General features: G+C 39.4%; 1 protein-coding gene across 2 annotated transcripts in view; it reads left to right on the plus strand.

The window, feature by feature from the left end:
- The window catches only part of tenm1 (teneurin transmembrane protein 1), a 349,430-nt gene that overhangs the window by 230,294 nt on the left and 102,383 nt on the right, over window positions 1-16,753 (plus strand). For both annotated transcript variants that reach the window (XM_038305307.1, XM_038305308.1), the window contains 4 exons: window positions 3,473-3,698; window positions 5,193-5,312; window positions 5,397-5,658; window positions 9,401-9,686. In XM_038305307.1, the coding sequence (XP_038161235.1) occupies window positions 3,473-3,698; window positions 5,193-5,312; window positions 5,397-5,658; window positions 9,401-9,686 (894 nt within the window). The remainder of the gene's footprint in view (window positions 1-3,472; window positions 3,699-5,192; window positions 5,313-5,396; window positions 5,659-9,400; window positions 9,687-16,753) is intronic.

Raw genomic sequence — 16,753 nt, forward strand, 5'->3', positions numbered from 1 at the left:
GTTTTTCTCCAGTTTCTATCTCATCTGTATTTTTGTTTTAGGTGACATTTAAGCTCAGATTATCTCTGCAGGCTGGGACTATAAATCTGATATCTGAGACGACCGTACTGCTGCTGAAGCTCCTTAGAAATGTTATTAGTACCCAGAACAGTAGTGAGAAGTTCGGTATCCGTTCTTTGCCTGTTTTGCGTGTTAACGGTGATGGTTGCTAGGCGACAGAGCGTACGGGCGGTGAAAGGCGGAGAAGGCTGGACCTGCTTGAATCCGCAGCCAAAACTCTTCCAGTCTCCTGTTTTCACAGACCTCCGAGGATCCAGTCCAGGTAGACCGGGTCTACCGGGATGCAGCTGCTGAAATCAAACGTACCCAACATTATGTGTTTACTGCAGCGGAAAATCCAACTAAAATCACAATATTAATTGAAAAAAACACCCAATTTAAATAATTATTTAAATCATTCATCCCTGGTTTAGAAGCATGTAACTTTGTTTTCGATGTTCATGGTCAAATGGTCATAAATGCATAAATGACAGCAGCTAAAAGCAGATGTTTTGATATTTATGTGGAAGAAAAAACGAAGCGCTTTAAAATCGAATCAGTGTCTCCAGAAACTGATGTTGATATGAAACTCAATGTTATATAAGATCCTGGGAATGCATAATAATGTATTTGCACTCTTATTTGAAAAAGTTGAACGCATCCATGGCTGTATGCAGCGGTCTTTCTCCTGATATCATTTTAGAATACATAAACTCTCCATATTTGTGTATTTAAAGTATTTTTATTCCTACAGTATATTATATTGTGATGGCAGGCTGACAGATCCAGACATGGAATTTGGAATTTGCATTTTAATGCCTACAAAGCCACTTTAACTTACATTATTTATCCATCATTTTCCAAACAGAGCTGTAGATTTAAAATGTGTGGAACTAGACTTAAGGCTTTATTTTCTAATATTTAAGTTGAGCCACTTTCATCCTTTTTATTAAATAGTAAAAAACTGCTGCATGAGTTCTGGTGAACTTCCAAATATTTCCTCCTTGGATGTGAAGCAGCTCAGGTTAGTCTGATCATGATAAAAAAAAGACTAAAAGAATCCCTCAGACTGCTCTACCTCTTCCTCCAAACAGTCTTTCAAGCACTTTATTTCCCACCACTTAACGAAGCTCTCTCCCTTAGTTGGCTCTTAAGCCCCGCCTCACAGCCGTCTCCATTTTTGTTTTGTTTTTTGGTCTCTGTAGACGAGCAGAGATGGACAGATGCTGACTTTAGAAATCAAATGATTTAGAGGAGACGCTTTCATTTCTGTCGCCTGTACCATTAAAATGATGAAATGCTTATTATGCATTTATTGGCGTTAAGGAAATCCTGCTGCTTTGCATATTTTACACTGGTTGTGCCACTGGTTGTGCTGGTTGTGATATTTCAGGTTCCATTAATTGTCCGCTTTCCGGTTCAAACAGCATCTCTTATGGAAATAAGCCATTGGTTGGTACCTTTGTAGGACGAGGTTATAATAGGATATTGTTGCCCTTTAGCTTTCTGCGCTGTGCTCAGATGCATTTAAATGTCACTGCTGTTTCCTGCCTTTTTAGAACTGTGCTGGAAATGGGAACCATGAATGCCAGTCTGGCTCCCATTACCTGCCGCCTTGGTTTGTATCTGTGGCTCTTTGTTTACACTAGACTTTCTAGATCACGCTCAAGGGACACAAGGAGCATATTTATAGCATTATATACACTAATTACTAGTTGATGACCCATAACAAATTTCATTGTAGCAATTAAGATGCACAGGTATTTAATTTTTATAGATGACATTAAATCCTGCAGGGAGTTTTTGTTCCACATATAAGGCTAGAAACTCTTGATTCAGTTTCCTGTTAAAAGCCCTGAAATCGACGGATATATGCTCAGTTTTAAGCACAGTGCCTGATTGTTTTATTTTTATTTTTATTTTTATTGGCTCTGAACTATAAATGCATGAAAAGGTTTCATAAATGTCCCAAATTAATAATAAAAAAAGCAATCTGTAAGTCTTATAGTATTTGAGGTATTTGCAGGATGTTTATTTCTTTCATTCATGCTTTCAGATCTAATTTATCTGCTGGAGATTTATGGAGACTAGGGTTTCTAAAGGAAAACTGTAAATAATAGAAAACCGAGGGTTATATCTGACGACACTTTTAGCTTTTATGAAGCAGCAGATGTGAAGAAGCTCTTTTCGTACCGTTTTTTTCTGTTAGGCTCTTCATTTTACCAACACTCCTTATTTGCTCAATGAGCTTCCAGAGAAGTCTCCATAAAAAACACTGAACTAATGTAAACTTTAATAATGAAGGACTGACAGTTGTAGATAATCCTGTCATCCTCTGGGTTAAAAAAAAAACTTTTAATGTGGAGAGAAACTACTGAGAGGAAAAATACGGAAGACGATTAGGGCCACTGAAACAAAAAAAGTTAACTGATTTTTAAATTTTATTTCAGTTTAACATGAGAAAAAAGTCAGAATTCTGACTTTTTTCCCATACTATACTGAAATAAAATAAAAAAAAATCTGTTAACTTTTTTTTTTCCAGTGGCCCTAATCGTCTTCCGTAGAAAAATAACCTGAAGCTTTAGTAAAAATGTTGATGAAGATCAGAAAATTTAGATTTGTCTTATTTCACATATTGATTTATGTTATTTACTCAATATGAACCTTTTCACTATTATAGTGAGCAGTTTCACCTGCAAGGTGTTTGTAGGCCAGACATAGCTTCTTCCCATACCAAACCAGATCCTTTCTAAAGGTTTAATTAATAACATGTTACAGTTTAACCAGAGTGTCTGTAATGTGTTTGACTCTCTAACTTGTCAGTAAGGAGGAACGAACGCTGCTGGATCAGAACAGGACTGATTACCGTCCAATAAGGCCGCATGATGAACTGTTCTCTCTTTGCAAAGATAAAATAACGTTTCGACTGAATGAAATCCACCGATCTCCGTTTATTTAACTGAGCTGAATAGTTGAATACTTTTTCCCAGAACACAATAAAATCTTACACTTTGAAAAGCAATTCCAAGATTTTAAGTCTGATTTAAATACCTTAGAAAAAGGTTCATTTTTTAATAGAAATAAAATCTGTTAAAAAAAATAAAAATCCAAGTTCTTTAAATTCATTATTTAACAGCATGATGAAAAAGACCAGCGGCGACTTTAAGTCATTTCTTTCTTTTTCTTTAGCCGTTCGTTCCAACTGAAAGAAAAGTAAAGAAATTGGAGCGTCTTAAAATAATAACAGGACATGAAGAAAATGGGACAAAAGTCTGATTTTCTAAACTCTGAAAATCTGTAACATTGAAAGACAATAGAATATTTTATGTGCATTTTATTTTTTTGCTGGTCTGTGCTGAATTTAACGACCTTTAAAATCCTCAATTAGCCAAGCAGAGTAATTGATGCTCTGATGTTGAAATGTTCTCTGCAGACGGACTGACGGACTGCGTGGATCCAGACTGCTGCGAGCAGCTGAGCTGCGGCTCTGACCCCCTGTGCCACGGCTCGGCCGACCCCCTGGCCTTGTTGCAGCAGAACCCGCTGTCCCCCGCCACACCTGCAGGCACGCACACGCAGAGCTTCTACCGCCGCATACGCTTCCTTCTCGGCAAGGCGGCCACACACACTCTCCCAGGAGAGGTGCCCTTTGATACCAGGTATGCACTTGTTTACTCTCTGCGTGCGCGCGCTGCCGCAGCCTTTCAGGTGTTTGCTTTGCATGTCTCCGTCCTTGAATCGTCTTAGCAGGCATTAAGCTGAGAGGAATAAATTGTAGATAATGGAGCGTTTGTGTTAATAAATGACAACGTCCATTTCCCCGTTATTTGTTTAATGAATGTGTGTTTGCATGTGAATCGGGCTTTTTCTTGTGCCGGCGTGCTTTGCATGCCTCCTGGTGATGTGTGTGACCTGGGAGACTAACAGCCGCCTGGCAGAGCACCGTCAGACTGCAGCTCCAGAGTTCCATTCATTCACACCAGTAACCGTGGTGTCACCAGTAGGATTTTCCTGCCCTCTCACTGCCAGCTAATGCTGGAAATGCATCTCTCTCTCGCATGATGATGACCCACAAAGTTTTGGGTGAAGCACAGGAAGTGATGCGTCTGTGAATAATTGGCTCAGCCTCCACCAGGTTGTCCTGTAGAATAAACAAATACATTAATTATACAGACATTTCTCTACTTTTTATTTCTTCCAATGGAGAAATCAATGGCAGCTTTCAGCAACGCAGCAGCAAACGGGGCGATGCAGAAACCTGCAGGAACCTCAACATCCTCCATCTGTTTATAGATATTCCTTCATTAGAAGTTGTTGTGTTTGTGGATTAGAAGGATGGAGGTTTAGAGACTCGTTTCACACTCTTGGCACCTCGTACCCAGGTTTCATACCCAGCTGCTGCCATTTTATCCCTTCCTTCCCATTTCTTACTCCGTTATGTAAACCCTGTTGTTTTACGTTTATCATCATCAGAAAAATGCTCTAAACAATGTGCTATTAAATAAATCATAACCTGTGAAATGTCTTTAAACGTTACATATATAGTGATAGAGAAGTTAGAAAAGCAGCAGCGCAGCCTGCAGGTAAGTCGCCTCTTTCGGCGGCCTAGAGGCGGGAGCAGAGTTAGTGCGGCGGACTAACTAAGCTGCTTCATAAACTCAGCTTTCTGTTGTCTGAATGAGGCTGGGTATCGCTTTAGTTTGCATCACCTAACCGACACCGGTGCGGTAAAATAAATGACCTGCAGGTATTGAACAGGCCATCGACATGTTTTTATCCCATCTGGACACGAACGTTTGTTTGCTCTGCTGTCAGTGACGCCATTTTAATGATGCGGTTCAGGCTTTATTTGCTCTTCAACTTTTCTCTGTTAACCATCCTCAGTTACTTCTACCAGTAACTGGATTTAAATATCAAGCTGTATTTATAGCCTGTATCCTGGCAATCTCTGTGGAAATGAAGAGAATTGTTGTGAGCAGAATAAAGGCAGCTGCTTCTTCTTCCAACACAAGGTCATTTGGCTCCAGCATGACAATGTGCCGCCTTTCTCAAACAATCATTATGTTCTCTGTCATGGTGAAGCTGTCATGTCTCCCTGTTTATCTCTATTTTTCTCCCCCCTCTCTTTCATCTCGCCGCCTTTGTTTTGACAGTCGTGTGGCTGTGATTCGAGGGAGCGTTGTGCTGCAGGACGGCTCGCCTCTAGTTGGAGTCAACATCACCTTCCCGCAGCATCCAGAGTACGGATTCACCATCAGCCGCAAGGATGGGAGGTAGTGAGGAGAAACACGCAGTCATGGAGTTTTCTGTTCCCCCCCCCTCTGAGCTGACCGCGTCTCGTCCTGCTTTGATTCCAGCTTCGACTTGGTGACCTTCGGCGCCACGTCCGTCACCCTCATGTTCCAGCGCCCCCCCTTCCTCCCACAAACACGCATCATATGGACACCCAACAACAACTTCCTGGTTTTAGATCAGGTGACCATGGCCAGAGAGGAGCCCGGGGCCCCTAAATGTGACATCAGGAGTGTTTTAAGTCCCTATCCGCTGGTCCTGCCGTACCCCCTCCCCAGATACACAGGAGCCTGTACAGAGAAGGGCCCCGCTGTCCCCGAGCTGCAGGTACCCTAACGTATTGTTGAAGAGATATTTAAAAACAGAGTGTTATGGATCAGTATGTGCATTTAGTGAACAAAGAAATTAAATTAAGAATTAATAGGAATTAATTAGAAAACCTGCTATTGTTTAAAATGTGTTTTAAGCCTCTGTTGATCTGATGTTTGGGTAAATCTTTACACACAATCATTATGGAAAAAAATAAGTTGATGGTTCCACCAGCGGAGATATTCACTTTGCAAAGCGGACCACAAAAAACGGGAATTTAGATTTTAATTGAAATAGAAAATGAAAATACAGGTTTAAAAACACAGACTGTACACATAAATAAAAGCCTTTAAATGGCAGAAGTGATGTTGACACACGTGAGTGTTTAATCCCGACTCTTTATTCATAAGCGAGGAATCTCCATCTAATGCAAGAAGAAAAAACATTTAAAGTTTTAACATAATTGATTCCAATGAAGTAGAACAGAACAATTAATTAGAAAATAATACAAATAAACTCCTTTACATTAAGATTGGTTCTCCTGCATCAACAGAAGGAAACATTTTCATCCCTTATATTCACTAAAATCCTCTATATGCACTAAACCTATATACACCCACCTCTAAGAAAACCTCCTTAGGCTCCATCAGTCTAATCCAACATATATGGTAACAGAAACGCATGTAACAGAAAACATTTCTACATCTAACATCATTTGTTGCACAGTCCTACAAAAAGAAGAAAAGACGTAAACTAAAGCGCGAAGCTGTTTGGAGTCACAGCGTTGGGAATAAAGCTCTTATTTTCTGCGCTGAGCGTCTCTGTCTGTCAGAGCCGCCGCCGCCTCAGACCTCAGTGGGAGTCACTTTAACTCTCATCTCATCAATCTTGTGTTGATTTTACGTATGTAATGATTTATATGAATATTTTCATTAAGCAACTGATTATAATAACTAAAACAGCTTCCAGTAGTTCATCCATTCCTCCCGGAGCAGCAAATGAGATCATGAATCTGAGAAATATTCATTTTCAGACGTTTGCTGATGAAGGAGCATAAAACTGATCATAATGCAGCTTCAATGATTGTCAAACTTTGCTGTGATTTTTTATTTTTATTTTTTATGGAGTTTGTTCATTGATATACTGTAGCTGGGCTTTCTGCCCCAGTTTTAGGCATGTTTTTAACAGGGTTACGATTCAGACACATCTAACAGCTTAATATTAGCCTCAAACTATTTTAAAAGCAGTTTTCATGAATGTTTGAATTGTAGATCATCCATTTTGGCCAAAATTTTACTAAAACTTTAAGTGAAAGAAAACCAGTGATGGTATTTTAGGATCAACCTGAGAGGCGCCACCTGATAATGAAGTGGAAGAACGTTAAATATGGATGTCAGCGTCTACAGGACAAAAACCTGCTCCAGAATCTAAAAGCCTTTATTGTCAGACGAGACAATAAAACCTCCCTTTGTTACTCAGCCTATTTATTACGGATAAACAGTTTTTAAACGTGGCTCTTTACAATTTCAATCACTGGCGTCACTTCCTTGATGAAAATATTCACTAAAGTCAGTTTGATTCATCTTCTGAGTGAACAGTCATTTGAACTTCACTGCTTATTTAACATTTTCCTGAGAGGTTTCAAAAAATGTGGAAAACGCCACTGCTCACGATGGGGCGGGGGGGGAATAAGACGGTCAACCATCTTTATTAAACTTGTGCACAAAGTGACAATCTATGGAGATCAGTCAAAATATCTCACTGATGCTGTTTGCTTCAGCTCAGCAGCTAAGAAAGCCGCTCCCAAAGGATTTAGCTAATTTAGCTCATTTCCTATTTGCATGAGACACATAGGAAATGAGCACAATACCACACACACACACACACACACACACACACACACACACACACACACACACACACAAAGGCCCCTCAGGTTCCTGAGAAGCAGATGTTGAGGTTAAACTTAACTTTTATTGATTAAAGTAAACAGAATAAATAACTTCAGCTATCCTCTATATATATCCTCTCTATATGCGTCCAAACGTGCTGCAACAAATTAAACAGAAACAAGTTAATGAATAGTTATCTTTATGCAGAAAATAATCTAATTTAGATAGAATAGTTAAATAAGTTGTATTCCATACATGTAATTAATGCTAAAACTAAATTATTTTAAAGAGAAATAAAATGAAATATTTCACTGTATTATGCAGCTGCAGCCTTGTGTTGCTGTTCAGCATCTTTCATTTCATAACAGTTTAGTTAACAGTACAGTTATAGTTAACATTATAGTTATACTTATTACTATCGTTAACAGTATAGTTAATAGTATAGTTCATAGTATAGTTAACATTATAGTTAACTCAGCACACCGCAGGTCTTTACTCTTTAGTGAAGTTTATTGGTGAATAAACTTATCAAAGGAATTCACGCGTCTTGGTGACATTTTAATCTGAAATATCAGAAGCTGAAGGACAGGAAACATGTTTTCATTAAACAGGAAATGTTACTATGATATAAAATTCTGAACTTATAGTAAACTAATGAAATGTGAAACTTGCTGTGGTGTTCAAAGCAATATCTGAGAAATGTTGAACAGTAGAGAAGAGGATTATAATCTGAGCAGATGTGGCTTCTGCAGCAGAATTAGAAGCCTGGGGTTCAGCCAAGCAGAGCCATGGAACAGAAATGGGTTAGATAGAAGAAATAACAAGAAAATTTAAAAGCATTTATAAATTTTTTAAAAATATGTTTGTAAACCAAACATTTAAATATGATCATTTGCTAAATTTTTGATATGAGCAACTAGATATTTTCTTCTTTCTGTACACCTGCTTTTTAAATAAGATACCATATTTGCAAAGTCTAATTTTATCAAAAACTTTATCTGTTATGAGACATAAATATTGTAATTGATGGAAGTTTGTTAGAAGTTCTTGAACTTCTAGCTGCTCCTTTAAAAAGCTGCAAAAATGTCTTATTATCTCAATGAAAATCTTGTATCGTTGCTCAAAGAAATTGAAAAAGAGAAAGATGTTTCAGTTAATGATAATAATCAAGGTTTGTCTCTTTTATCTCCACATAAACACATAATTTTCTTTTTGGATTTTCTCTCATTATTCCACTCAGATTATTACTGAAGAACCTGTTTTAGCTCAATCTGAGCCTCCAGCTGTTAGCTTTGCCTGACGGAGCGATTTCCTTTCTTTACCAAAACCTCATCTGGAATATTTTTTTATAACTTTTCATCAGACCTTTTTTCCTACTTTAAAATGTAAAAATTAATTCAATCAACACTTTGCCTTTGATTTGTTTTGGCCGCCTTTTGAGGGTTGGTTGTAGTTTGGATGAAGGGAAGATGAAAAAAAAATGGGAACATTGTATTCTTCTGATGGACCGAACCGGAGCAGAAACAGGCAGCAGGAGGAAAAGCAGCCAGCGTTCCAGAATGTTCCCTGATAGCCTAAATCAAAGGAAACTAATGATGCACATAATGAAAAGGGGGGTGGAAAAACTCCCCATCATGAATTTGTTTTTCTTTAAACATCTTTTAATTGATCAAAATCCTAATTTTAAAATAAAGCATTATTATCTAAATTTTAGTTCTTAGTTTATATTCTGTCTTGCACCTCCTGCTCCTCCTTAGCTTGCCAGTAGCTCTCCTTCCAGCTAATTCTTTCCAATAAAAGGTTTTGATGATCGTCTCTCTCTCTGTGCCGTATTCTCACTCTGCCTGCTCTCCATCTTTGGCTCTCAGGCGATTCAGGAGGAGGTTTCAATCCCAGGAGCCTTCGTGAAGCTGAGCTACCTCAGCACTCGCGCCGCCGGCTACTTCTCCCTGCTTCGAATCCTCCTCACCCCTCCGTCCCCGTCCTCTCCCGTCTCCCCTCTGGGAGGTCTGTCCAAGGTGCACGTCCGTGCTTCTGTCCAAGGACGGCTGTACCAGCGGTGGTACCCCGCGGGGCCGGGCCTGGTGCACAAGCTGGTCTGGAACAAGACGGATGTCTATGGCCAGGAGGTGTGGGGGCTCACTCATGCAACCGGTAGGTGGAATACGCAATGAAGGGACACCTGCTTTTTCCTCATGTAAGAAAAGAAAAACCACATGGGGTCTGTGGACCTTTTAAATATGCAATTGGCTTTGAAACTTCTCCACCTACTCAGTTTCCTTTTATCTTTGGGGAAAACTCAAAGAATGTTCATATTTTAACATTGTTTCGTGGTTATTGTGCAAACTACCAACCTGTACATATAGAATAATATATGATATAGAAATATATTTTTAAAAAACTCAACATTTAAGGGTTTTTTGAAGAAGAAATCATTAAAAAGAGCTTATTTTTTATTGTCAAAGACAAGTCTTACTAAAAACATAAAACAGAAATTTTAGCACATCAGTTTATTCAGTGTTTTTGTCTTTTATAATAGGCAATGAACCATTTTTAACACAATCTTTAAAATGAAAGATTAAACATGGATGCCATATACAGTGGGGCAAAAAAGTATTTAGTCAGCCACCAATAGTGCAAGTTCTCCCACTTAAAAAGATGAGAGAGGCCGGTAATTTTCATCATAGATATACCTCAACTATGAGAGACAAAATGAGAAAAAAAATCCAGAAAATCACATTGTTTGATTTTTAAAGAATTTATTTGCAAAATATGGTGGAAAATAAGTATTCGGTCAGTTACAAACAAGCAGGATTTCTGGCTCTCACAGACCTGTAACTTCTTCTGTAAGAGGCTCCTCTGTCCTCCACTCGTTACCTTCATTAATGGCACCTGTTTGAACCCGTTATCAGTATAAAAGACACCTGTCCACAACCTCAAACAGTCACACTCTAAACTCCACCATGGCCAAAACTAGAGAGCTGTCAAAGGACACCCGAAACAAAATGATAGACCTGCACCAGGCTGGGAAGTCTGAATCTGCAATAGGTAAACAGCTTGGTGTGAAGAAATGAACTGTGGGGTCAAAATGATCACAAGAACGGTGAGTAAAAATCCCAGAACCACACGGGGGGACCTAGTGAATGACCTGCAGAGAGCTGGGACCAAAGTAACAAAGGCTACCATCAGTAACACACTACGCCGCCAGGGACTCAAATCCTGCAGTGCCAGACGTGTCCCCCTGCTTAAGCCAGTACATGTCAAGGCCCGTCTCAAGTTTGCTAGAGAGCATTTGGATGATCCAGACGATGACTGGGAGAATATGGTCAGATGAAACCAAAATAGAACTTTTTGGTAAAAATTCTACTCGTCGTGTTTGGAGGAGAGAGAATGCTGAGTTGCATCCAAAGAACACCTTACCTACAGTGAAGCATGGGGGTGGAAACATCATGCTTTGGGGCTGTTTTTCTGCTAAGGGACCAGGACGACTGATCCGTGTGAAGGAAAGAATGAATGGGGCCATGTATCGTCACATTTTGAGTGAAAACCTCCTTCCATCAGCAAGGGCATTGAAGATGAAACGTGGCTGGGTCTTTCAGCATGACAATGATCCCAAACACACCGCCCGGGTAACGAAGGAGTGGCTTCGTAAGAAGCATTTCAAGGTCCTGGAGTGGCCTAGCCAGTCTCCAGATCTCAACCCCATAGAAAATCTTTGGAGGGAGTTGAAAGTCCGTGTTGCCCAGCGACAGCCCCAGAACATCACTGCTCTAGAGGAGATCTGCATGGAGGAATGGGCCAAAATACCAGCAACAGTGTGTGAAAACCTTGTGAAGACTTACAGAAAACATTTGATCTCTGTCATTGCCAACAAAGGGTATATAACAAAGTAATGAGATGAACTTTTGTAACTGACCAAATACTTATTTTCCACCATGTTTTGCAAATAAATTCTTTAAAAATCAGACAATGTGATTTTCTGGATTTTTTTTTCTCATTTTGTCTCTCATAGTTGAGGTATATCTATGATGAAAATTAACGGCCAGTCTCATCTTTTTAAATGGGACAACTTGCACTATTGGTGGCTGACTAAATACTTTTTTGCCCCACTGTAAGCCAGGTCTAAGCTGACATTCAGAAGTTGAGAAATAATGAAGCTTAACATGATTGTTTGGCATCAAGATGTCACCTTTAGATCCTTTAGGTTTAAAAGCTGAGCGCTTCATGGATCAGGGCTGTTTGTCCGTCACATCCTGCAGACGCTGGACCGGCTGTTTGAAGCCGCAGTGAATTACCTTGCAGCCATCAGGCCATCAACCCTGTAGAAGCATCTTTAAATGAGTTTGGCTGTAATTCTGACTATAGGTGGTAAACGTAGCATCTAGATGGACTCAAAGTTTGCTACCATTGCCCAAAGAGGACACTGCCTCAGGTTGTTTGCATCCTTTTCCTGATTGCACCGACGCACAAGCAGCCTACTGTCTGCGCCATGAATATTAAACCATCCCACTTGGCTGTTTTTTCCACTGCTGCAGGGTCCAGTTCAGATGCTTGTGTTTTCATTGGTAGTATGCTCGGTGCTGAACTGGGACTCTGAGGGCATCCTGACTGGTTTCCTCTAAACCACAGTATATTCTGACCATCACATGTTCCCCCATCGGATGCATCAGTCACCCTGATGCCGGTTCGAATGCTTTGCCTGATTCTCTCTTATACTGGTGCATATTTACAGTCAGACTGGATGCATTCATTACAGCGAGGATTATTAGGAAGAAGAGAGAGAGAAACATTAACTTATCACTGCTGTCAGGGAGAAACCTTGGATCTCCCAAAATAGAACTGTTTAGGAAATATAAAATCATCAAACGTTGTTTTGTTGAGGATTCATGCTTCCCTACTTTCCACTGAAAATATGGAACTGTAAACTCACAAACAGTAGAGTTTACATTCCCATTAAAACACGATGCAGAGATGAGGTCTGTAAGCTAAATGGATATTTGCTGCTGATATGTTATGAGACGTGTTTTGCTTCTATAGTTCAGATCATTTTTACATGCATTAGGAGATGACATGAGAGCTAGAAGCAGCATAAGGTAGAAAGAAACAGACTCGTCTTTTTTTATTTATCTGATCTTTAAAAGATAATTTTCTCTTTTCCTTCTTTAATCCAGAACTATGGAGAACAGATGCCTTTTGTGCACCAAAATATAGACCCATGCACTTCTACTTTTCTGCCTGAAGTAAAATAAATAAACCTTTTTAGTTATTTATTGCATCCTGTCTCCTTTGGAACATTTGATTATTATAAGCTGCACAACAAGTTTCCTTCTGCTCCTCATACTTTCTGACCATCAGGGTGGTAATGGCCTTTTTTCTGCACAGTAGTTTGCATGAAAGCTGGATTGGACATAACTGTGTAAATGATTGACCGTTCAGGAAGTAATCAACATCGCTCACAATCGACTGTCTCCTGCTAACAAATAGAGCATTCAGCATCGCTTGAAAACAACACAATGATTACAGTATTTGGCTGACTTCCTTTACTGGTTTAACGAGAACAAGGATATAAGGCGGTGTCTCTGATTATTATGAAGGTAAATGAAGGAGTGATAACTGAGTTTGTGCAAAAAGGGAAAGAAGAGCTCTGCACGGCTGCATCCGGCGCTTTCCATCAGAAGCTAAAGCAGAGGGTCAGCGTGCTCAGAAAGAGAAATAGCAAAGTAGGAAAAGGCTCAAATGTGTTTTTTGTGGAGTGACTGACTGTTGAGATATAATCTGCAGAGGGAGGAGGATGCTAGTTTGGAATCATTGTGAAATCTATTGCTACCTCAGCAGCCACTGTGCATGGATATAAAAATGTAAAAAAAAAATTTGATGAAAATGACTGGTTCTATTTTTTACCGCATCTTTTGGAAACAATTTGCAAACAAATGCAGATTTATCTGCAGAAGTCTGAAAGTTAAACATCCAAATGACCTTTTTTACATTTTATTACAACTACAAATATAAAGATCCTACAGTCAGTTTATGCGTCTATGAGCTTCACACATGTAGAAACTTACAGTTCAGCCCAGCAGACGCTCAGTCGGACTGGAAGAAGGTTATTTTCCAAGGAGGCTCAGATCAGTCGCAGCCTCTATTTAACTCCAACATTCCCTCTGTTCACCTTCCCTACACCACCTCAGCTGCTGTTGGTTTGGCAGGAAATTTATTTAGAGATATGAGCATAAAGAAAAGGTTTACTGAGACGTGTGTGTATTTAGCCTGGAAAAGAGGAACAACCTTTGATTCTCCTGTAACTCTATATCTATGTTGCACATCTGTGTCACATCAAATCCCAACATGCATTGAGGTTTGTGGTCCTATGATGACACGTGGAAACAGTTGTAGGTATGCTAATGCTAATAAAGGGCACTATGAGAATGGAAAGCTAGCAGGAGCAGCGAACTGTCAGGGTAAAATCAGATGCTGTATAAAACAGTTTATTTGCTAAAAACTAGGGATGCACGATATTGTGATGATGGTGATCCGATGTTAAAGCTGGACAAAAATAAGTAGTCATTGAAAATAGCAGTTTTGTTATCCATTTCTGACACTTTGAAAAATAATATACTCAAATATATTTTCATACGCTGATATCAAATTGATTTTTAAAAACGCGGTATCGATCTATTTTACTTTCAGAATCTGGTGAAATTTCATCGTTCTGTTACAAACTCTCGTGATATTTTGCAAATTCTTGTGAGATTTTGTTAGTAAAATAGATCGATACCGCGTCAATATATCAACATATAAAAATATGGCAACATTTGGTGAATTTTCGGTGGATTTCGTAGCATAACGATGACATATAGCAATATTTCATTAGTAAAAGAGATTGATATGGTGTTTTTAAATGGCAATATATCAGCATATGAAGATATTGGGATATTTTAATGGATCAATATTTTTTCCCTCGTCTTTAGAAGTTTTTAAGTCTGTAAAAAAGAAGTTTTTGAGGAAGAAGTAGTATTTTTTTTTTTTTTTTAGACCTTAGAAACTCAGAAGCTGATCAAATATCGGGTTAAATATCGGTGGGGGGGCCGATGTCCGATATTCAGTTTTAAGGCCGATACCGATAGGGGGCCGATTATATCGTGCATCCCTAGTCCAAACAGTTGATTTTGAGCACAGATGGAGGCGTATCTGTGTCTGTGACCATTTGAACGTATCATTTTTTCCTAAGTATTGACGTCTGGTTTACAGGAGGCTTTGTCCTCTGGACTGCAGGGTCTCTATAAAGATAGTATCTGTTCCATCTGAGGAGCTGCTCTCCTGATCAACCATCTTATCTGTTCAGACAGCATTTCATCTGCTTCACCTCTTTCCAACCTGTCACCTTCTTCTTTCTTTTCTTTTTTAACACTTTGCCCCCTTTCCTCCCACCTCCTTACACCTCCTATCCTGCGACCTTTCCTCCTTGCCGTCCCACAATGAACTCCCTCGTCTTTCTTCCTTTGTCATTTCCTCCCTTCGCTGTGATCTTGAGTTACGGCTGGGTCGTGTTTTTTCTCTGCACCTCTGTTGTTTTCTCCATGTTTTGCCCTCCCCATCCTCCCGTCTCTACACCGCCTTCGCCGTGCTTTGTCGGCAAGGCGACCCAGACTCAGACACAAACAGGCGTATTCCGACAACTGCATGTGTATATACACAGCTGTGGCTGCAGATTGCCAGAGAGAACAAGAGAGAAGGGAGATCATGCTCTGTTTGCTGGGGTGAACACATTGCCTGAGGCCCCAGCAGCAGAGAATGAAAGCTTTCACCTGTGAGATATTGAATGTGCATTTATGGACTACATTGTGCACATGAACTGTTTGTTAGAGTGTGTCTGTGTGTGCTGGATGCTTTCTTGTAATATAGCTGCAGTAATATCAGGTTTTGGAGCTGTTTTTTTTTTTTTCTTCTCTATTTTGTTCAAAGTACTGAATCCTTTCCTCTGAGATTGGTTTGTCATTTTGTCCTGAAAAAGTTGTATCACTCTTTTTCCCCGTTTTGCAGGTTTTTATTTTTAAGAAAGTCAAAGCATTTCTTGCTCATTCTCTCATTTTATAAGTTTAAATTCATTCAAGGATTGAAAAATGTTAATGTCTGTTTGTTTTAATGAAAGTTTAGACCCAGTTCTTTGAAAACAAAATGAAAATGTGAAAAAACAAGAACAAATGGAGCTTTTGAATGCTTCTTAAAGATGATCCAGCAGGATAAGGTTTCCCTTTTTACGTTTCTGTGAATCCCCCATGTTGACCCGTTATTCTCCCTCCTCCAATCACCGGATGGATTCTACACTCTGAGCAGAGGTTTAAGTTGGCGTTGGGGTCTGTAGAGACTCTGGCTGTGTGGAAGAGAATCTCCTGAGTTCTGTGCATAATCCAAACAGCTCTACTTGCGTATTCTAGCATGTGAGCCGGTCTTTATGCTGAGTCTGCTCTGTTTTTCCCTGGAGCTCCAATCAGTTCTCATGCCTGCGGGTCTACAGTCAGACAAGTTAAGAAAGATCAGTGCCAACGGTGATTGACAGCGACAACTGTTCCTCCGCGGCCGCACCATCTGATATGTCAAACATTCATCACCCCAAAGCGTATCATTATCTTCATTTAATCTGTCTCATATCAATCTAGAAAGACTTTGCTGTGATATAAAAACTGAGACCAAGATTAGTCCTTTATTTTTTCATGTGACAGATAAATCTATAACAGGGAGAAATGTTACAGATAGAGAAAATAAAAAAAGTTGCAATAACCTGCTGCAGACCCTAAACTTAATTACTACTTAATTAAAGCATTTATAATTGATTCTGTCAACATGTCCCAAATTGTCCCAATTTCCTTGCAGACGTTTCCTAAATCTATGAAATTCTGGAACATATCTCCATTTTCATTTAAAATGTCGTTAACCAATAAACTGTTGTTCCATCAAATTAGCATCTTCATACGGCGACTATAAGGTTACTGTTGATGTGTATATGGAAGGCTAGACCCTCCAAAGGGTTAAATAACAGCAGCTCAAATCTTTTTTTTTTTTTTCAGGCCCTTAAAATAATCTGGTCATGTTTGCGTGGTCAGTCAGCAGGTTAAAACAAAGTTTCCTCCCATGGAGTCATTTTTTTTTTTTTTTAAGGGGATCTATATTCACTGTTTTTGCCAAAGATGCCAACAAAAATAATCATTTGGCTCAAATATTACAGC

This window comes from Cyprinodon tularosa, unplaced genomic scaffold (genome assembly GCF_016077235.1).
Source record: "Cyprinodon tularosa strain WSP-4 unplaced genomic scaffold, ASM1607723v1 ctg555, whole genome shotgun sequence".
NCBI lineage: Eukaryota > Metazoa > Chordata > Actinopteri > Cyprinodontiformes > Cyprinodontidae > Cyprinodon > Cyprinodon tularosa.